Source organism: Dendrobates tinctorius, unplaced genomic scaffold, assembly GCF_039654945.1.
Source record: "Dendrobates tinctorius isolate UK_male_01 unplaced genomic scaffold, ASM3965494v1 ptg000028l, whole genome shotgun sequence".
NCBI classification, from domain to species: domain Eukaryota; kingdom Metazoa; phylum Chordata; class Amphibia; order Anura; family Dendrobatidae; genus Dendrobates; species Dendrobates tinctorius.
The window spans coordinates 44,087,562-44,110,269 of record NW_027361696.1 but is presented as its reverse complement, the minus strand read 5'-3'; the positions used below and the strand labels follow the sequence as shown (position 1 = coordinate 44,110,269).

The 22,708-nt window shown below is 42.3% G+C and overlaps 1 protein-coding gene across 1 annotated transcript; it reads left to right on the top strand.

Annotated features, from left to right (window-relative positions):
• The first annotated feature begins 8,802 nt into the window (after positions 1-8,802).
• Positions 8,803-9,702, top strand: LOC141084996 (formyl peptide receptor-related sequence 1-like). Its single transcript, XM_073569922.1, has one exon. The coding sequence runs from the start codon at positions 8,803-8,805 to the stop codon at positions 9,700-9,702; it is 900 nt and encodes a 299-aa protein (XP_073426023.1).
• The last annotated feature ends 13,006 nt before the right edge of the window (positions 9,703-22,708 follow it).

Genomic DNA, 22,708 nt, shown 5'->3' with positions numbered 1-22,708 from the left:
GCTTATTTAGTCCTCCGGCTGTGACGAGGCATCTAGATTCATCATCGGAACGCTCCACGGCTGCTGCTAGTTGTGTGGTTAGGATCAAGGGTCTGCAATCTGCATAGTTACCAACCTCTCTGGTTTTCCGTGACTTCGCTTGTTTAGTTTTTCTCCTCGGTGACCCATTCATATACTGTGTTCCAAATTATTATGCAAAAAGAGTTTAGAAGTGATAAATTTAGAATTTTTTTGTTTGTCATTTAAACTCATTGATGGTGATGTATGTCAGGGCTCTTTATATCACTGAAAGCAATTGCAGATACCTGTGCAAATTAGTTTGGCAGGTGTGTCCAAATAAAGGCAAGACTACTTAAGAAGGCTGTTCCACATTATTAAGCAGCCTACATTTTTTGCCAAAATGGGAAAGAAAAAGGATGTGTCGGCTGCTGAGAAGCAACAAATTGTGGAGTATTTAGGTCAAGGCATGGCTACAATCAACATTGCCAAGACATTTCATTGTGATCGTTGCACAATCAAGAAGTATGTAGCTGATTCCCAGCACACACATGTGCGTGCTGATAAGGAAAAATTGAGGACTCTTTCCAACAGGCAATTGCGTCAGGTTAAAAGAGCAGCTGCAAAAATGCCTTGTCATAGCAGTAGACCAGTTTTTGAAGCTGCTGGTGCCTCCAACGTCCCCCGAACAACAAGATGCAGGGTCCTTCAGAGGTTTGCAGCTGTGCATAAGCCATCCTGTCGACCACCTCTATCCACTGCACACAAGCAGAAACAGCTCCAGTGGGCCAAACGATACATGAAGACTGACTTCCAAACTGTTTTGTTCACCGATGAGTGCCGTGCAACGCTTGATGGTCCAGATGGATGAAGTGGAGGATGGCTGGTTGATGGACAACCCATGAAAACACGGCTAAGGCGCCAACAAGGAGGAGGTGGAGTAATGTTTTGGGCTGGAATCATGGGGAGAGAGATTGTGGGCCCCTTTAGGATCCCTGAAGGGGTAAAGATGAACTCCATAATCTATGTGGAGTTTCTAAAACAGCACTTCCTGCCATGATTCAAGAGGAAGAACCGTGCTTTCTGCAGCAAGATCATTTTCATGCATGATAATGCACCGTCTCATGCTGCAAATAACACATCTGCATCTCTGGCTGCTATGGGCATAAAAGAGGACAAACTTATGGTGTGGCCACCATCTTCCCCTGACCTCAACCCCATTGAGAACCTCTAGAGCATCATCAAAAGGAGTGTCTATGATGGCGGGAGGCAGTTCACATCTAAGCAACAGCTCTGGGAGGGTATTCTGTCCACATGCAAAACAATTGAAGCACAAACCATCCAAAAACTGACAAATTCAATGGACGAGAGAGTTCAGAAGCTTCTTTCGAACAAGGGGTCCTATGTGCAAATGTAACATCACCTAGAATAAAGTTTTGACTTGAAAACTGTTTGATTTCATTTTGTAATAAGCTGATAATGCTTATAATTTCACAATTGACCATTTTTTTGTTCAAAATAAAAATAAAAAGGGTGAAAACTCTGCTGTGCATAATAATTTGGAACATGCATTTTGAGTGTTTATTATTTTTAAAAATATACTGTTTTCATGGACAGTTTGTTCAAAAACATTGCAATTATACTGGAATAGTAGATGACTGGAAAATAACAATGACTGCAATTCATATAGGTAATTTAGAGAAAATATGAGGAAGTATTTTTTGCATAATAATTTGGAACACAGTGTAACAGAGTAGTGCATTTACAGCTTCCTACTCCACCGGTGATTGCTGCAGAACCATAAGTGCCCATACAACCTCGGGCCCCGGCCTTGCGCTGAGAACCTATAGGCAGGGTTCCTATCCAACCCACTCCTCCTCTCTGTTCTCTACTCCTTCGTTCCGTACTTCTCTCTCCTTCGTATGGATGCTTAGGTTACAGGTCTACGTCTCTCCACCTTTCTTTCCCGTGCCAGCTGGCTCAGGTCACTGAGGCAGCTGCAGCACTCCTTCCTCCATCCCTTCTTCCAGGGATCCCCACTCCTCACTGAGTGGCTTCCTACTCCGCCGACCTTCTGTCAGACTGAACCTCTAAGGGACTTGCCCTCTAAGGGACTGACCTGTAATTCTAAACCTTCCCAATCTTTTATATGAATCTAAACTCCACCCACCTCCCAGCACATCTCATGTTACGAAGCAAGGACCCACGAAAGGTGCTCTGCTACCCTTTAAGCATGGAGCTGCAATCTGGTCCTTTGCTGAACTATCCTGTGTGTGGCATGCAGGTGTTGAAGTGTGGAAAGGAGCCCCCAACTTACCAGGATGGTGGGGCACCACACCTTAGGAGAAGGTGCAGTACCTCTGTGGCGACTGAGCCTCAGGGGCGCCACAGATGCATAAAGCATGTAGGAACATGATGCGGGGAACCTGGTTATGGTGAAACTTTTGGCTGTGCCACACAGGGATAGATTAGGTTAATGTGTTGAGGCGATAGGCCAGTCTGAATAAATGCGTTTTCAGGGCACGCTTAAAAGTGTGGGGATTGGGGACTAATCATATTGACCTGGGAAGTGCATTCCAAAGAATTGGCACAGCACATGTAAAGTCTTGGAGACGGGAGTGGGAGGTTCTGATTATTGAGGATGCTAACCTCAGGTCATCAGAAGAATGGAGGGCGCGGGTAGGGTGGTACACTGAAACAAGGGAGGAGATGTAGGGTGGTGCTGAGCCATGGAGGGCTTTGTGGGTGAGGGTCATAAGTTTATACTGAATTCTGGAGTGGATGGGTAGCCAGTGTAATGACTGGCACAAGGTAAAGGCATCGGTGTAATGATTGGTGAGGAATATGATCCTGGCTGCAGCATTCAAGACAGATTGGAGAGGGGAGAGTTTGGTAAGAGGGAGACCGATTAGAAGTGAATTACAATAGTCGAGACGAGAATGAATAAGAGAAACAGTAAGAGTTTTTGCAGAGTCAAAAGTAAGAAAAGGTCGAATTCTAGAAATGTTTTTGAGGTGCAGATGACAAGAGCGAGCCAGTGATCGAATGTGGGGGCAAAGGAAAGCTCGGAGTCGAGTATGACCCAAAGACATCGGGCATGTTGCTGGGGAGTAATAGTGGAACCACACACAGAAATGGCAATGTCGGGTATAGGTACATTTGTAAAGGGAGGAAACACAAAGAGTTCAGTCTTTGACAGGTTCAGTTTCAGATATAGTGAGGACATGATGTTAGACACAGCGTTTAGACAATCGCCGGTGTTTTCTAGAAAGGCTGGCATGATGTCAGGAGAAGAAGCGTATAATTGGGTGTCATCAGCATAGAGATGGTACTGGAAACCAAATCTACTGATTGTATGACCAATAGGGGCAGTATACAAGGAGAAGAGGAGGGGGCCTGGAACCGATCCTTGAGGAACCCCAACAGTAAGGGGAAGGTGAGAGGAGGAGGAACCGGCAAAAGATACCGTAAAGGAGCAGTCAGAGAGATAGGAGGAGAACCAGGAGAGAACGGTGTCCTTGAAGCCAATGGAACGGAGCATAGTGAGGAGGAGCTGATGATCCACAGTGTCAAATGCATATAATAGATAGATAGATATATAGATAGATATATAGATAGATATAGATAGATAGATAGATACTGTACACATAGAATACATATGTATAAAGATGTCAGTGACACACACATATATACTGTATGTATATATGTTCATGGGCTTACCCACCGTGGGGCAGGAGGGGGGCAGCTGCCCTCCCCAGAAGCAGTGGCATGCCGTGCACCTATCCTACCGCCGGCCCTTTAAATCTTTGGGCACGGTGCCAGCGGCTTTACAAGTGCGCGCAGTGGCCCGGGTGCCCTGTACATAGGGGGATAATAAGAATGTCCTGACATTCAACGTCAGGACGTTCTTTGAGGCCAGAGAAAGAGAGCGCGCTGCTCTCCCCGTCTCCCGCCCCTGGCTGCAGCACGCTGCTGAACTTGAATGTATCAGGTCAGTGACTCAGGCATCCGGAGGAGCATACTTGTGCGCTCCTGCAGCAATCTGCAGTGTCAGACAGGACAGGTAATGAGCTGGGCCTGGGCTGAGGTATACAGGGGCTGGCTGTGTCTGATGTATACAATGGCTGGGGGCTGGCTGAGGCTGATGTATACAGGGGCAGAGGGCTGGCTGTGGCTGATATATACAGGGGCTGGGAGATGGCTGTGGATGATGTATACAGGGGCTGGGGGCTGGCTGTGGCTAATGTATACAGGGGTTGGGGGTTGGCTGTGGCTGATGTATACAGGCGCTGGGGGCTGGCTGTGGCTGATGTATGCAGGGCCTGGGGGCTGGCTGTGGCTGATGTATACAGGGGCTTGGAGCTGGCTGTGGCTGACGTATACAGAGGCTGGCGGTGGCTGAGGTATACAGGGGTTGGAGGCTGGCTGTGGCTGAGGTATATGGGGGCTGGCTGTGGCTGATGTATACAGGGGCTGGCTGTGGCTGGGCTGGTATATATACTTGGGCTACGGACTGGCTGGACTGGTGTATATACTGGGACTGGGGGCTGGTGTATATACTGGGGGCTGGCTGGGCTGATGCGTATACTGGGGCTGGGGGTTGGCTGTGGCTGCGCTAATATATATATACAGGTGGTGCAGGGCTTTGTGGGCTGGAGCTGGTGATGATGTATATACAGGTGGTGCTGGGCTCAGTGGGCTGGTGATGATGTATATATAAGTGGTGCTGGGCTCAGTGGGCTGGGGCTGGTGATGATTTATGCAGGTGCTGGGCTTAGTGGGCTGGTGATTATGTATATACAGGTGCTGGGCTCAGTGGGCTGGTGATGATGTATATACAGGTAGTGCTGGGATCAGTGGACTGAGGCTGGTGATGATGTATATAAAGGTGGTGCTGGGTTCAGTGAGCTGGTGATGTATAATCAGGTGCTGGGCTCAGTGGGCTGAGGCTGGTGATGATGTATATACAGGTGGTGCTGGGCTCAGTGAGCTGGGGCTGGTGATGATGTATATACAGGTATGGGTCTCATTATACTGTATGGAGCAGTTTCATTCACCTTTTTCATTCTAAAATTTTACGTAAATCAACAGCCGCGGAGACACCATCACATGTTTCTCAACGCAAGCAATGACTAGCCAGGTCTTTCACCGGGAAGGAACAACCACGGGAAGGGCAGTCTCCAATGAAGGAAACCACCTATGCCAAAACATGGTATCCATCCACAGACAGCTGTTTCGGGGTATTGCCCCTCATCAGTGTGGAGTAGGAAACTGGCTAGTAGGAGCAATGCCTAGTAAAAGACTGCGAAAAGGAGGATGAGTGACCTCATGGAGATCAACATCCGACACTGCGGAGACACCATCACATGTTTCTCAACGCAGTGATTCTAGAGCAATGCCCCCATCCCTTATGGGAAATATGCAAAAACATGTAAATCAACAGCCGCGGAGACACCATCACATGTTTCTCAACGCAAGCAATGACTAGCCAGGTCTTTACTAGGCATTGCTCCTACTAGCCAGTTTCCTACTCCACACTGATAAGGGGCAATACCCCAAAACAGCTGTCTGTGGATGGATACCATGTTTTGGCATAGGTGGTTTCCTTCATTGGAGACTGCCCTTCCCGTGGTTGTTCCTTCCCGGTGAAAGACCTGGCTAGTCATTGCTTGCGTTGAGAAACATGTGATGGTGTCTCCGCGGCTGATGATTTACATGTTTTTGCATATTTCCCATAAGGGATGGGGCCATTGCTCTAGAATCACTGCGTTGAGAAACATGTGATGGTGTCTCCGCAGTGTCAGATGTTGATCTCCATGAGGTCACTCATCCTCCTTTTCGCAGTCTTTTACTAGGCATTGCTCCTACTAGCCAGTTTCCTACTCCACACTGATGAGGGGCAATACCCCGAAACAGCTGTCTGTGGATGGATACCATGTTTTGGCATAGGTGGTTTCCTTCATTGGAGACTGCCCTTCCCGTGGTTGTTCCTTCCCGGTGAAAGACCTGGCTAGTCATTGCTTGTGTTGAGAAACATGTGATGGTGTCTCCGCGGCTGTTGATTTACATGTTTTTGCATATTTCCCATAAGGGATGGGGCCATTGCTCTAGAATCACTGCGTTGAGAAACATGTGATGGTGTCTCCGCAGTGTCGGATGTTGATCTCCATGAGGTCACTTATCCTCCTTTTCGCAGTCTTTTACTAGGCATTGCTCCTACTAGCCAGTTTCCTACTCCACACTGATGAGGGGCAATACCCCGTAACAGCTGTCTGTGGATGGATACCATGTTTTGGCATAGGTGGTTTCCTTCATTGGAGACTGCCCTTCCCGTGGTTGTTCCTTCCCGGTGAAAGACCTGGCTAGTCATTGCTTGCGTTGAGAAACATGTGATGGTGTCTCCACGGCTGTTGATTTACATGTTTTTGCATATTTCCCATAAGGGATGGGGGCATTGCTCTAGAATCACTGCGTTGAGAAACATGTGATGGTGTCTCCGCAGTGTCGGATGTTGATCTCCATGAGGTCACTCATCCTCCTTTTCGCAGTCTTTTACTAGGCATTGCTCCTACTAGCCAGTTTCCTACTCCACACTGATGAGGGGCAATACCCCGAAACAGCTGTCTGTGGATGGATACCATGTTTTGGCATAGGTGGTTTCCTTCATTGGAGACTGCCCTTCCCGTGGTTGTTCCTTCCCGGTGAAAGACCTGGCTAGTCATTGCTTGCGTTGAGAAACATGTGATGGTGTCTCCGCGGCTGTTGATTTACATGTTTTTGCATATTTCCCATAAGGGATGGGGGCATTGCTCTAGAATCACTGCGTTGAGAAACATGTGATGGTGTCTCCGCAGTGTCGGATGTTGATCTCCATGAGATCACTCATCCTCTAAAATTTTACAACCTGAACGACCAAGGCTTGCCTCCCCCTAGTTGAGATCCTGGGTACACCGCCCATGTATATGTTGCAAAGATGGAAGAAAAGCCGACAATTCAGCAGCCCCCGATAGTGTAAAATCACAGCAGGAGCTGACATTATAGAAGAGATGGATTACATACAGATAATACAAATAGAATAGGTAGCTCTATAGGTGTCAGTGACAAATACATTTCGTACAGTGTGTGTGCAGCTTACTGTACATGTATTTGATTAATAAAAGATTATTTTTCATAAAAAAATGCAATGGGCTCCCGCGTAATTTTGTTAACTAGTATAGCGAAAGGCGATGGCTGAGGGCCGATGGTTATAGCCTGGGAAGGGGGTAATACCCATTGAGCTTCCCAGGCTATTAATATCAGCTCACAGCTATACACAGCCTTTACTGGCTATTAAAATGGGAGACCCTAAAAAAAATGATGTAGGATCCCTCTATTATTAACCACCAGCAAAAGCTATGCAGACAGCTGCTTGCTGACAATAATAGCCCAAGAAGGGGCCATGGATACTGCCCCCCAGACTAAAAACATCAGCACTCAGCCACCACAGAAAAAGCACATCTCTAAGATGTGACAATTCTTGCACTTAGCCTCGCTCTTCCTACTTGCCCTGTAGCTGTGGCAAATGGGGTCATAGTTAAGGGGGGTTGATGTCATAATTAGAAATTCAGTGTGGGGACCCCTCTATTCTTGATAGCCAACCTTGCTGAAGCCGACAGCTGAGGTTTGCAGCCCTCAGCTGTGAGTTTTGCCTCGCTGGTTATCAAAAATGCAGGGGAATCCATGCAGGCTTTGTTTAAATTATTTATTTACAGAGCAGGAGCCGCTGATTAGTACTCCCATCCACCACTCCTGCTTTCACTTTTAGTAGCAGCAAGTGTCAGCTGATGGGACCTGTATCCCCATCAGCTGACACCAGTGACCGGAGGTAAACTTTTTACTTCTCATCACAGCTTGGCCTCAGTAGTGATGGCTCCATGTAGGCACAAGTCTTCTGAGGCAATTGTCATGGCAAATTGATTTTCTGTTATGATAAGGATCGAGCCATGTGATGCAGGTTGAGATTGTTGCAATCGAGGATCAAAAGGAGATGCAAACAGATAGTCTTGTTCACACAGTTTCCTGCCAGACTAATGTCTGACAGCTTTACTGATAGAAAGTTAGAATCAATACTTTTCAATGGTAACTTACAGATGTGCTTCTGCAACGTTTCAGTATTCACATGCCTTTTTCAAGCCAAATCTGTTGCCCTGCAGCAGTCACCCTCCCAGGAGACACCACGCCACCCAGGGATTCAGGTGGATTTGCATCCATCATGAGAGTCCCCACCTCATAACAGATTTGGCTTGAAAAAGGCATGTGAATGCCGAAACATTGCAGAAGCACATCTGTTTTTTCTTAGGGTCTATCCTTATTTTTGTATGATGGTGGTTCTAGCTTTTTGGATATACATATTGGGTAATAAACCTGACTTTTTGAGTGCCGAAGTTTGTTGTTATTTGGTTATTATTGGAATTTTCTTCAGAGTACCATAACCCACCAAGCAGTGAGCACCCCTTAAATTCTACATCCTTCTAAAAAAAGTGTCAATAGATTTGCAAAGGTTTATAGTGTCTTTCCTGGCAAATAAAGCCAAATGATCAATGTGTCCTTTCACCTCCTGTTATACGATAGAAAAATATGGTGGTATGACCTCCAGCCCTACAGTGTAACCACACGTGGAAGATAGCTTCAGTCCTCCATAAAACCCCCTGTAAAAAAGCTATACATTTAAAGAACTAAAAATTCTTCATTTCCCTAAGGTCTACCCTATCTTGTCTTCTCAGGTCATCATACAGATATGAAAAGTCACCATATTCTTGGGTCATTATGCGGAACCTGGCTATTACATTATACAGTATTGTTTTTGCTCTTGGGATTATCGGTAATGGATTAGTCATTTGGATTGCCGGATTCCGGATAAAGAAGACAATCAATGCTGTGTGGTTCCTTCACCTGGCCATCGCGGACTTCCTGTGCTGTGCATTTCTGCCACTAAGAATTGTTAAGTGGGTTGCAGTTGATTCACTTCACACAAATTTTACTTATTGCATTCTGAACATGCTTCTGTTTACAGTAAACATGAGCGCCAGTGTTCTTCTTCTGACAGCCATGAGTATTGACCGCTGGGTCTGCGTCATGAGGCCAATTTGGGCAAAAGTTCACAGAACGTCTAAACTGGTGAGAAACACTGCAGCGATCATTTGGGTCTTGAGCTTAATTCTAACAGGTTTTGTGTATTACATATATAGATACCATGAGGCTGCTCTAATGGAATGGTGTGTGTTTTATTATTATGCACATCATTACAACTCAGAGGTATATCGGAACATTCAGCTGATCAGATTTGTTGTAATGTTTTCAATCCCTTTTCTGATCATATTCACCAGTTATGTCACCATTTTCTACAAACTTAGAAAAAGCAAGAGATTCCAGAGATCTCAGAGATCCTCCAGGATCATCACCGCTGTTATAGTGTGTTTCTTCATCTGCTGGTTTCCATATTACATATGGCCACTAATATCTCAATATCATGAATATAGTTTTGCATTCCCTATTGTACACACTATTTTTAAAATCCTGGCTTACTTTAACAGTTGCATCAATCCAATCATTTACGCTTTCATGGTACGAGATTTGCAACAAGGTTTCTTCAGATCCATCCCATCCAGGCTAGAAAGAGCCTTAGATGAAACTCCTAATGATATAGACAGGCAACAAAATATATGAAATACTTGCACAACTGATGTGTAAAATATATTCCTGTTATCTACTGTATTTGAAAACTCTTAACCCGTGCAGACTTGGCCATTTTTTTTCCACTTTCTTTTGTGTCTTCTGTCATTCTTGGAGCAATAACATTTTTTGTTCCTTTAACTCCTTTCTGACATCGGGTGTATTAGTATGCCCACATCAGACTCCCCCTGTTTGGTGTGGGCTCCGGCGCTGAGCCGGCACCTCTCTGAGTACATGTCAGCTGATCTATAAAGCTGACATGTGCCTGCAACACCCTCGGCTATTAAGTAGTTAAATACGACTGTCAGTCTCTGACAGCAGCATTTAACTTGCGGTTAACGGATGCTCATGGTAAATCCCGTTTATCAGTGATCCCGTCAGGTCACGGATGGGTCTACATGGCAAGAAGAGACCTCTATGGTTGTCATAGCCATATTGCATAGTAGCATAGTAACATAGCAAGACAGAAAAAAGACATTTGTCCATCCAGTTCAGCCTATATTCCATCAGAATAAATCCCCAGATGGTGGGCGTGGTCGGTGCTCATAGCAAGTGAGCATTACTGCTACATACAGGAAATGTGATTATCACCTGTCTGTAGCAGAGGTGATCAAAGTACTGCAGCTTGTAGTCTCCCATAGAGACTACTGAAGCATGCAAAAAGTAAAAAAAAAAAAGTTTAAAAATATTGAAAAAAATTAAAAAAATAAAAGATCAAATCACCCCCCTTTCGGCTCATTCAAAATAAAACAATTAAAAAAATAAATATACACATATTTGGTATAGCCACCTTCAAAATCGCCCGATCTATCAATATAAAAAAAGAATTAAACAAAAAACTAAACGGCGTAACGAGGAAAAAATTCAAAATGATAGAACTAAGTTTTTTTTGGTCTCCGCTACATTGTAATAAAATGCAATAATGGGCGATCGAAAGATCATATCTATACCAATATGGTAACAATAAAAATGTCAGTTTTCTCATGACATACTGTACTTCATGTTAGTGGTAAAATTTCTTTGATGTAGCTTGCGTTTATTTGTGAAAAAAAAGGAAATTTGGTGACAATTTTGAAAATTTCACAATTTTTCAAATTTGACTTTTCATGCCCTTAAATCACAGAGATATGGTTCACAAAATACCTAATAAGTAACATTTCCCACATGTTTACTTTACAGCTGCACAATTTTGGAACCAAATTTTTTTTTTTTTAGGAAGTTATAAGGGTTAAAAGTTAACCAGCGATTTCTCATTTTTACAACATCATTTTTTTGGGGGGACTACATCACATTTGAAGTCATTTGGAGGGGTCTATATGATAGAAAATACCCAAAAGTGACATCATTCTAAAAACTGCACCCCTCAAAGTGCTTAAAGCCACACTCAAGAAGCTTATTAACCCTTCAGGTGCTTTACAGGAATTTTTTGAATGTTTAAAAATAAATTAACTTTTTTTTTGCAAAAAAAATATTCAGGTCCAATTTTTCTTTACTTTCTCAAGGGTAACAGGAGGAATTGGACCACAAAAGTCATTGTACAATTGTCCTGAGTATGCTGATACCCCATATGTGGAGGGGAGCCACTGTTTCAGCGCATGGCAGAGCACGGAAGGGAAGTAGCGCCGTTTGACTTTTTCAATGCCAAATTGGCTGGAATTGAGGTCAAACTCCATGTTTGGAGAGCCCCTGATGTGCCTAAACAGTGTAAACCTCCCACAAGTGACCCCATTTTGTAAAGTAGACCCCCGAAGGAACTTATCTAGATGTGTGGTGAGAACTTTGAACCCCCAAGTGCTTCACAGTGGTTTATAACGTAGAACCATAAAAATAAAAAATCATATTTTTTTCCACAAAAATCATATTTTTACCCTCAATTTTTTATTTTCCAAAGGGCAACAGAAGAAATTGTACACCAAGAGTTATTGTGCAATTTTTCCTGAGTATGCTGATACCCCATATGTGGGGGTAAAACACTGTTTTGGCGCATGGCAGAGCTCAGAAAAGAAGGAGCACCGTTTGACTTTTTCAACGCAGAATTGGCTGGAATTGAGATCAGATGCCATATCGCTTTTGTAGAGCCCCTGATGTGCCTAAACAGTGGAAACCCCCCAATTCTAACTTCAATCCTAACCCCAACACACCCCTAATCTTAATCCCAACTCAAACCATAACCCTAGTCACAAACCTAACCCTAACACACCCCTAACCCTAATCCTATCTTTAATCCCAACCCTAACCCTAACTTTAACTCCAACACTAACACTAACTTTAGCGCCAACCCTAACCCTAACTTTAGCCTCAAGCCTAACTTTAGCCCCAACCCTAACCCTAACTTTAGCCACAAACCTAACCCTAACTTTAGCCCCAACCCTAAGCCTAACTTTAGCCCTAACCCGAATCCTAATGGGAAATTGGAAACAAATACAATTTTTTTTATTTTATTTTTCCCTAACTAAGGAGGTGATAAAGGGGGGTTTGATATACTATTTATAGCGGGATTTTATATTTGGCAACTGTCACATGCTAAAAGACACTTTCTATTGCAAAAAAAAAAAGTTTTTGCATTACCACATTTTGAGAGCTTTAATTTTTTCCATATTTTGGTCCACAGAATCATGTAAGCTCTTATTTTTTGCGGGACAAGTTGACGTTTTTATTGGTACCATTTTCGGGCACTTGACATTTTTTGATCGCTTTTTATTACGATTTTTGGGAAGCAAAAAGAACAAAAACCAACAATTCATGAATTCCTTTTTTTGGGGGGGGGCGTGTATACTGTTCTGTGTGTGGTAAAATTGATAAAACGGTTTTATTCTTCAGGTCAGTATGAGTACAACGATACCTCATTCATATTTGTTTATGTTTTGGCACTTTTATACAATAAAAACAAGTTTATATAAAAAATAATTATTTATGCATCGCTTTATTCTGCGAGTTATAACTTATTTATTTTTTCGCTGATAACTCTGCATGGCGGCTCGTTCTTTCCTGAACGCTGAACAAGATGACGTTTTCAGCGGTACCATGTTTATTTATATCTGACTTTTTGATCCCATGTTATTCCACTTTTTGTTTGGCGGTATGATGATAAAGCATTTTTTTTGCCTTTTTTAAGGGGTTAACTAGTCGGACAGTTTTATAGGGCATGTTGTTACGGACACGGTGATACTAAATATGTGTACTTTTTATTGTGTTTTTTTACATAAAGAAATGTATTTATTGGAGAATATTTATTTTATTTAGGAATTTTTTAATATATTTTTACATATGTTATTTTATTTTTCACTTTTTTACTTTGTCGCAGGGTGGGACATCAATCTATTATATCAGATTGCTCATCTGACACTTTGCAGCGCACTGTGTCAGATCAGCAAGCACTTACAAGTCACCTCCCTGCAGGACCCGGAAGGACCCCGCAGCCATCTTGGATCCGCAGGCAGGAGGCCCTCTGAACAAAGTGATCACATTGCGTTGTTCTGAGGGTTTCAGGAAAGCTCACAGGGAGACCCCTCCCTGCGTGATGTTTCCCCATGCCTCCGCAACGCTGCAATCATGTTTGAGTGTGACGGGGGTTAAAGTGACGGGAGTGGTCTGTGACTGCTCCTGGCACATAGTGCCGGGTGTCATCTGTAATAATTAGTTGACACCCGGCCGCGATCAGCCGCGCTTCCCCCGTGAGCTTGGCTGATCGCGTATGATGTACTATCCCATCCATGGGCATTCAGGTCCAGGGCACTTGGATGGGATCGTACGTCATATGTCAGAAAGGGGTTAAACAAAAAAGAACCTAGACATGTTTAGTGTCTGTGAAATCGTCATAACCTGGAGAATAATAATGGCAGGTCAATTTTAGCTTTTAGTGAACTTGGTAAAAAATAAAAATCAAAAAAATAACAACTATGGAATTGCACTTTTTTTTGCAATTTCACTGCACTTGGATTTTTTTTCTCGTTTTCCAGTACAAGTGCAGTGTTCAACTTGTCCCACAAAAAAAAGCCCTCAAATGACCATATTGACCAAAAAATAAAAAATGTTATTGCTCTGGGAAGAAGGGTAGCAAAAAAATAAAGTTCAAAAACTGAAATACCCCTGGTCGTTAAAGGGTTACATAAACTAATAAGTGACTGATTTTTTTAAATGGTAAAAAACACCTAAAAATTGCAACTTCGCCACTTTTTTTGGCTTAGTTTGTACAGCAATCATTGATAAATAAAATTGCACCGCATAAGTCCCCAGGTCTTTACTGTTATGGTGATTAGAGATGAAAGGATCGATCTGTAAAAGATCAATTAGAGTCTAAGTTCCTGAAATTTGCAGTTTCTCAAACACTTTAAGATTCAATTTGCAGTTTACAAAATAAAATAAAGGAATAAAACGAGAGCTAACTTTTCCAGCGCCATTTTGCACACTGTTGAAGCATCCAAGAGCCTGCTTTTTATTTTTTCTGTGGCCAAGTGGGCTTTCTCATAATGTCCTCCAGCTATGGTATCTCATGGATTATCAAACCTTGTACAGTGGTGGTCGGGACTTGGACCATCACAGATCAGCGGTTCCCAGAGGAGCACAATTTGTACAGTCGAGTTGTTTTCTATCTCCAGAATCACTGGGTAAGGGCAGAGACAGTCTGCCATATTTCTCGTGTGAGAATCGCATTATAAAACTCATGCAGGCTGTCGGCCCTCCTGACCTGAGCTTGATAGCTGCATAAGAATACATCATACTGTCTTGCTCAGGTCAGGAGAGGTGCGAGACCAGTTTATCACAGGAGTTATATGGTCGTCTGGCTCAGAGCCCTAAGTTTCTATCTCTTATAGGTCATAGCGTGTAAGCTTTTACGGTCAGTGGGTTTGTATTTTTCTCTTCTCCATCACAAGTATTTTGCAATCAATTACAACCTTTCCCATATTGAGATTTGAGCAAATTTATTCACTGTGTACCAAACTTTTTTCAAATCAGCAAATTTGAATTTCATAGCGCTCGCTCATCTCTAATGGCGACACTAAATTTTTAGTTATTTTATCTTTAGTGGCTTAAAAAAATTCTGACCTTAGTGTAGAAAAAAATGGATTGTGTTGTAATTTTTCAAAACTCATAACTAGTGATGAGCGAGTATACTCGTTGCTCGGGTTTTTCCGAGCAACGCCAAAATACTCAGAGTACACCCGAGCATGCTCAGAAAAACCCGAGCAACGAGTATACTCGCTCATCACTACTCATAACTTTTCAATTTAGCTTTGCATTCCAAGCTGTAAATTGTAATGGCTACATTTTGGGGTTCAAATGAAGTACTATTTTTCTTATTGCGCCCAGCATTTCTTCTGAGTCTGTACAGTTCCTCCTGTAACTGTTCCTCCTGTTTTAACCAAATTATGCAATAAGAACTTATTAAAACATGTAATCCAACTGAAAATGGCATCAATGAAAAAACAAACCTTCACACATCTGCATCCATGGAAAAGTGAATATATTACTGGACTCTGAAAACAGTGACATAAAATCATTTTTTACTTTTTTTGTTGAAAATTTCTGATTTTTTTCACTGCTTAAAGGGAATTTGTCAACCCATTTTAGCCCTATCAGCTGCTGACACTGCCATCAGGGGCTTATCTACAGCATTACAGAATGCTGTAGATAAGCCCCCGATGTAACCTGAAAGATAAGAAAAACAAGTTAGATTATACTCACCCATGTGTCCGGTCTGGTCCGATGGTATCGCCATCTGCTCTGGTACCTCCCATCCTCTAGCAAAGCCGTCCTCCTTACTTCTGCCTCGGCTCCGACGCAGGCATACTTTATCTGCCCTGTTGAGGGCAGAGTAAAGTACTGCAATGTGCAGGCGCCGGACCTCTCTGACCTTTCCTGGCGACTGCACACTGTAGTACTTTACTCTGCCCTTAACAGGGCAGAGAAGTACACCTGCGCAGGAGCCACAGCAGAAGTAAGAAGGAGGATGGCATCGTATGAAGATGGGAGGCGCCGGACTGGACAGCAACACCCACCGCACCCGACCGCGCCCCCCGGTAAGTATAATCTAACTTGTTTTTCTTATCTTTCAGGTCACATCGGGGGCTTATCTACAGCATTACAGAATGCTGTAGATAAGCCCCTGATAGCGGTGTCGGCAGCTGATAGGGCTAAAATGGGGTGACAGATTCCCTTTAAATGAACAAAGCTTTTACTTCTTTGGTTCCACCGTAATTGCACTGACTGTAGCATCAAGTGTTCAGGTCAGTTTTTCTTTACATTGATCACCACAAATAAAATCAATGGCTAAATTTCATTTCTTTGCTCCACTTGGATTTTTTTTCATGTTTTCCAGCAGATCGAAAGCTAAAATTAATGATTCCTTTCAGAACCACAACTCGTTCCACAAAAAAAAATATCTTGTTCTGTAAACACAAGTTATGTTAATCCGAAAATAAAAAGTTATGACACTTTGAAGAAGGAGATAATAAAGAAAACCTCAGAAACTAAAAATCCCCTGGTCTTGATGTGGCTAACAGATGTGATTATGTCAAACATGATTTTTTTTTTTCAATATTGAAATCTGGGAAAGAACGTGATATGATTTTTATTTTTAAAATAATTTTTAATTTTATATTTTTATTTTTTAGTCCCTTTATTGTGCTTAAACCTGAAAATGTCTGAGTACTAGTAACAGCCTATATTGCAGTTTATATAGGAGAAATCACTGCCATCCTGCGACTGAACCTCGCAGGAGATCCAATATTCCACCGATGGCATGGCAAGTGGCAACCCATGATCATGTTGACCGGGACAGAATTATGTGCTTTGCCATGGTCAAAGATTGACAGAAGCATTTAACAGGTTAATGACAAAGATAAGAACTATCTGTGTCCTGTTCCCTGAGAATATTACTTCAAGTATATTTATTGTGTGCTTGTAACACTGATATTACATCTTACATCTTACTAATCATCTTATATGTCTGTAATGGGAGAAGTATTTGGTATAAAAGTTGCATAGGTAAATGTATGATGTATTTCACTCTGTTCCAATAATAAAAATATTATATAACACAAAAATAAAAAAAAAAAAATTGTAATATTGTCGAAATTGTAACATCTCTCTGGATATTAAACTTATTTTTCAAGTTGTGTTTCCTATAGAGGTAATATCATGTCAGACATTTATAAATTACCCACAGGATGGGGGACAACAAATTCTAATATAGATGTTGATCCCAAGGTGAGACATATCCTGCGCCATGAGATTAAGACATGACGTATATATATGTTGTATTTTTTTTTGTATTCATGGTAAATTGTTCTACCCGTAAACCAACAGTACTTTTACTGAACAGTCGTCTCTCTCAATACGGTATGCTTTACCTCGGTGCCTCGTCTATACTGCGGTACTTTCCTGTCAGGACCACCCCCCTGATGATCTCTCTCCTCAGTCCCCCTGGTTTGGTTTTCCTCAGAGTGCACAAACTGTCGTAGTCCTCCTGTCACTTGAGCTCCCCCTGGGGACTGGAACTTTCTGGAACCTTACCTCAGTATTTATATCATTCCCGGTTCCCTGTAACTCCGCCCCCCATGACCAATGGTTTCATAAGCCCTAAGCTGATGTCAAGTCCTTTGCTCACACTCCTCCCTGCCCTCTAATGGTCAACCCAAGGTACTGCACGTCCACTACACTTTCTTAGCTGTTTCCCCACTGTAATAACTGACACCTGTCTAAACTGCAAACCTTCCTTTCTCTCTATTCTGACCAGTCTGTCCCTCCGTCAGGTCACCTTCCCTATACATACATGACTGACCAATAATGCAGATTATTGCAATAGTCACTGTTGACTTTTTAGAGTGAGTTTTGTACTTAGAGGTTTTTGGGGAAGCGAAGGATAGTGATCATATAAAAAAAATTATAAAAAGCAAACATGTAACTGCAGTCGTCTTCAGGAGCAGGAGCAGGTCAGAAAGTGCAATATGCTCCTTCCTTTTCTAACATTTAAGTCCCAAAAAGTGTCTAAAATACTTTGTTCAACAAATTCTGCACTTTTTGCCTCCACAACCCATGTGTTTTGTCTTCTGCTGCTCTGGAGGTAACCTATGGTTGGTGCTTGATAGAGGTCATGGACAGACTGTCGATGTAACGATGGTGTTCCTTGTTGTTGTTTCCTCTTGTTTCATTTTGTCTCCATTCTCTTTAAATTTTGCAGTTATTTTATTACATCAAGGGCTAAATCTGTTTCATTATCTGATCATCTAATCTTACAATAAGGCACGATGACTCAGACAACGATGTACCGCCATGTGATACACTCCCATCAGTGACTTATAAAGGAGCAAACAATATTGCACTGCAAGTATTCTCAGTAACTCGGTGACAACTTCAGTTGTGGAGACAGAGAACGTTCTACACCATCTCTTCAGAAGTAACAGGTAAGAGATCACTCTACTTCCAATTTGGATTATGAAAGGGATTGTCCACAACCATGGCTGTTTCCTTCCTGATACAGCACATCTGTCTTTGGGTTGTGTCTGGTAATGTAGCGCAGCGTTATCAGTGTTAACAGGGCAGAGGTGCAATACCACAAACAACCTGTGGACAGATGGGGCACTGTTTTAGGATGATAGCAGATTGTTATTTTCTTATCGTGATCAACCTGTTTAAGTATTAGAATTTCAAGGTTTACACGTAATAGGAGAGCCAAGGAGAAGTGAGAATATTTTAATATTTTTTCTTAACCCATTTACTTGAATGTTTGATTCACACCAAATTTATTCAATGCAAATTAAATCTCTTCCCCCCCCCCAGATTGAGCCAATTCAACTGGATTCAAATTTTGGGAGTTTTGCTCAACTCCACCTTGGATAAAAGTACAAATCAGACCCAAAACCCCAACAGCTCTCACGTGTCAATTACTCTTCTTGTGCATCCTTAAGTGGTACAAGATTTTTGGGACCACTTAGGCACCGGGGTTTTAATGCATTTGCCACCTCTGAACACCCCTAACTGTATTCACAGGGTTATCTGGAAGTTACTGAAATGTGCTTCAATGCCTTCACATAATTATATGCCTCTTACAGCTAAAGAAACTTTTTGCAAGGTTTGAAGATATTTATTATTTTCCAGAAAGAAAAAATTCATGTATTTTTAATTAGTCTTTCTTTAACACATCAGTAAGCAATTGATCACTCGATTTTTGCAAGCTTTGAACAAAAAAAGGAAATAAATTGTTGCCAGTTGTTGATGAAAATACATTTTATATATAGTGGGTACGTAAAGTATTCAGACCCCTTTAAATTTTTTACTTTTTGTTTCATTGCAGCCATTTGGTAAATTCAAAAAAGTTCATTTTTTCTCATTAATGTACACTCTGCACCTCATCTTGACTGAAAAAAATCAGAAATATAGAAATTTTTGCAAATTTACTAAAAAAGAGAAACTGAAATATCACATGGTCAGAAGTATCCAGACCCATTGCTCAGTATTGAGTAGAAGCACCCTTTTGAGCTAGTATAGCCATGAGTCGTCTTGGGAATGATGCAACAAATTTTTCACACCTGGATATGGGGATCCTTTGCCATTCTTCCTTTCATCCTCTCCAGTTCCATCAGGTTGGATGGTGAATGTGGGTGGACAGTCATTTTCAGGTCTCTCCAGAGATGCTCAAATGGTTTAGGTCAGGGCTCTGGCTGGGCCAGTCAAGAATGGTCACAGAGTTGTTCTGAAGCCACTCCTTTGTTATTTTACCTGTGTGCTTAGGGCCATTGTCTTGTTGGAAGGTGAACCTTCGGCCAAGTCTGAGGTCCAGAGCTCTCTGGAAGAGGTTTTCATCCAGGATATTTCTGTACTTGGCAGCATTCATGTTTCCCTCAATTGCAACTAGTCATCCTGTACCTGCAGCTGAAAAACACCCCATAGCATGATGCTGCCACCTCCATGTTTCACTGTTGGGATTATATTGGGCAGTTGATGAGCAGTGCCTGGTTTACTCCATACATACCACTTAGAATTATCACCAAAAAGTTCTATCTTTATCTCATCAGACCAGAGAATCTTATTTCTCATAGTCTGGGAGTCCTTCATGTTTTTTTTAGCAAACTCTATGTGGGCTTTCATATGTCTTGCATTGAGGAGAGGCTTCCTTCAGACCACTCTGCCATAAAGGCCCGACTGGTGAATGGCTGCAGTGATAGTTGACTTTGTGGAACTTTCTCCCATCTCACTACTACATCCGTGGAGCTCAGCCACAGTGATCTTGGGGTTCTTCTTTATCTCTCTCACCAAGACTCTTCTCCCACGATTGCTCAGTTTGGCTGGATGGCCAGGTCTAGGAAGACTTCTGGTGGTCCCAAACCTCTTCCATTTAAGGATTATGGAGGCCACTGTGCTCTTTGGAACCTTGAGTACTGCAGAAATTCTTTTGTAACCAAGGCCAGATGTGTGCCTTGCCACAATTTTGTCTCTGAGCTCCTTGGCCAGTTCATTTGACCTCATGGTTTTCATTTGGTCTGTCATGCACTGTGAGGTCTTATATAGTCAGGTGTGTGCCTTTATAAATCAAGTCTCTGATTTGTTCCTCGGACTGTGCGATCTGCACAAAATCAAGGAGACTTGTCTGAAATTGATCCGAGAGCCAGATCAAACTCATCAATGAAGTCTATGGGTCAGTGAAAGAGTAGGACAGCACCCAGATGCCATCTGTATGCTGTCCAATCTTCATGAATAGGAGAAGAGGGAAAACTTTTTTTTTCTCAAAATTAAAAAAATAAGATGAAACTCCTGCCAAACTCTGTTGAAAATTTGATGAAACTCTGAGCATTTTTCTCATAAGGGTGTGTGCACACACTGCGGATTCTGCTGCGGTTCCGCAGCGGATTTGGCCGCTGCGCCCCCGCAGCAGATTTTGCTGCGGTGTACAGTACCATTATTCCCTATGGGAATACAAAACCGCAGTGTAGACGGTCCGGATTTTTCTGCACGGTTTTTCTGCGGATTTGAAACCGCAGAAAGAATTGACATGTCAATTCTTTCTGCGGAATCCGCAGCGGTTTGCCATCTCCTCCATTGAGGAGATGAAAAACTGCAGGGCAAAACCGCAGGCTAATCCGCAGGTAAAACCACAGGTCTTTTGACCTGCGGATTTACCTGCGGATTTTACAAAATCCGTGTGGCCAAATCCGCACCCAATTCCGCAGTGTTTGCACACACCCTAAGTGAAAAAAATGGACGCCTGAATGAGTCCTTACATGGATAGTCTTCTGATTGGAATATTGAGGCAGCTGTTTTTTCTGATATATAAAACAGTCTACTTTATAAGGCCGTGCAGTCAATCAAGGACTGTATTTCACTGATGTGTGAACTTGACTTTACACCTAATGGCCCATTCAGACATCCGTTTTCTAATGTATGATAAAATCGGTCATAGTTTCATCATTGTCTTTGATCATAATCTTATCAGAGTTTCATCAATTTTCCTTGGAAAAGAAATAAAGAAAATTCTCCAACCTCTCCTATCTAGTAGCATGAAAAATTGGCAGCACTCAGATCACATCCCTGGTCAGTCTGCCGGTGCTTGCGCAGATGGGATCTCAGAATCTATCTCTCGAGATGAGATTTCAGCGCTGAGATCTCATCTCTCGAGAGCTGGGTCCCGAGATCCAATCTGCGCAAGCGCCGGCGGCCATTTTTTCCCGAAACCACCGCACACACACAGGGAACCGAGGAAATGCCGGGGATCTGGCCTGTCGCTCAATGTCGGCAGAGCCCCGGGCAGGGCCGGGCACACACACAGCACCGCCGGATACCCGGAGAAACCCAGCAGCAGCACAAGACCCCTGCAGCAGCAACACACATCAGAGCCCCGCTCATCCCTGAATGCGGCCTGCAGCATCACTCCACGCCTGCCTCCTCCAGCAGCAAGACTGGGACCCCGCTACACCGTAACCACCAAACCCGGTAAGCAATAAGATGCAAGGATTATAAGAAGCACCACCATTTTATTAAAAAATATTTTTTTCTTATTTTTCTCCTCAAAATTTGTGGTGCGTCTTATAATCCGGAGCATCTTATAAAGCGAAAAATACGGTATGTCTCCATGATTTTGTGTAGGCCACTTGGTCAGGAAAAAAATATAGTCTCCTAAAGGCACTATTAAATGTAATAGAAAAAAACAAAAACAGTTCAAATTACCCCCACTTTTCCCATCAAAAATAAAACAATTGTAAAAATTAAATACCGGTAATACAAATATTAGGTCTTTCTGCATTCATAAAAAGTCCAATCTATCAAAACATAAAATAAATTATTAATCAGATGGCAAAATAACTTTTTTTTGTTCAAGACAACATTGCAATAAAATGCAAGAAGACACGAATAAAAGATCATCTCCACCCCAAGGTAAAAACGTAAGCTAAGGACGCAAAAAATGAGCCCCCACACAGCCTTATAGCCCTAGAAAGGAAAACTTTACGCTTCTTGGAAAATGGCAACACAAGCAAAGCATTTTTTTTTTTTTACAAATTTCCAAATTTGTTTTCACTTTTTTTCACCGCTTGAATTAAATTTAAACTATACATGTTTGGTGTCTGCATTCTCATACTGATCTGGAGAACCATATTGCCAGGTTGTTTTTAACAGATAGTGAGCATGGTAAATAAAAAAAACCCAAAACTATTGTGGAATTGTACTTTTACTGCAATTTCAACACGCTTGAATTTTTTTTCCTGCTTTCCACATTGATAGACATCCAAAAAATATGTGGGGATAGTCCAGGCTTGTCAAACAATCTCTGCATGTTTTGTGGCTGTAAAACAGCTGCGAAATATGAGGCCCCAGGGACGCAAACATGTCACTCGGTCATCTGCAATACTCGGTGTGTACCCGAGCACTGTAGGCAAACTGAAATAACAAGCACATCACTATTTATTATTTTGCTATTTTTTATAGAGCAGCAATATATTATACCAGTAATTTGTTTATTATGGAATTTCTTTTTTTTAAGAATTATGCCCCCTACACCCTCACATAC

What these genes read in the sequence shown, in the direction of transcription:
- LOC141084996 (XM_073569922.1), top strand. Translation starts at nt 8,803, where the DNA reads ATGCGGAACCTGGCTATTACATTATACAGTATTGTTTTTGCTCTTGGG.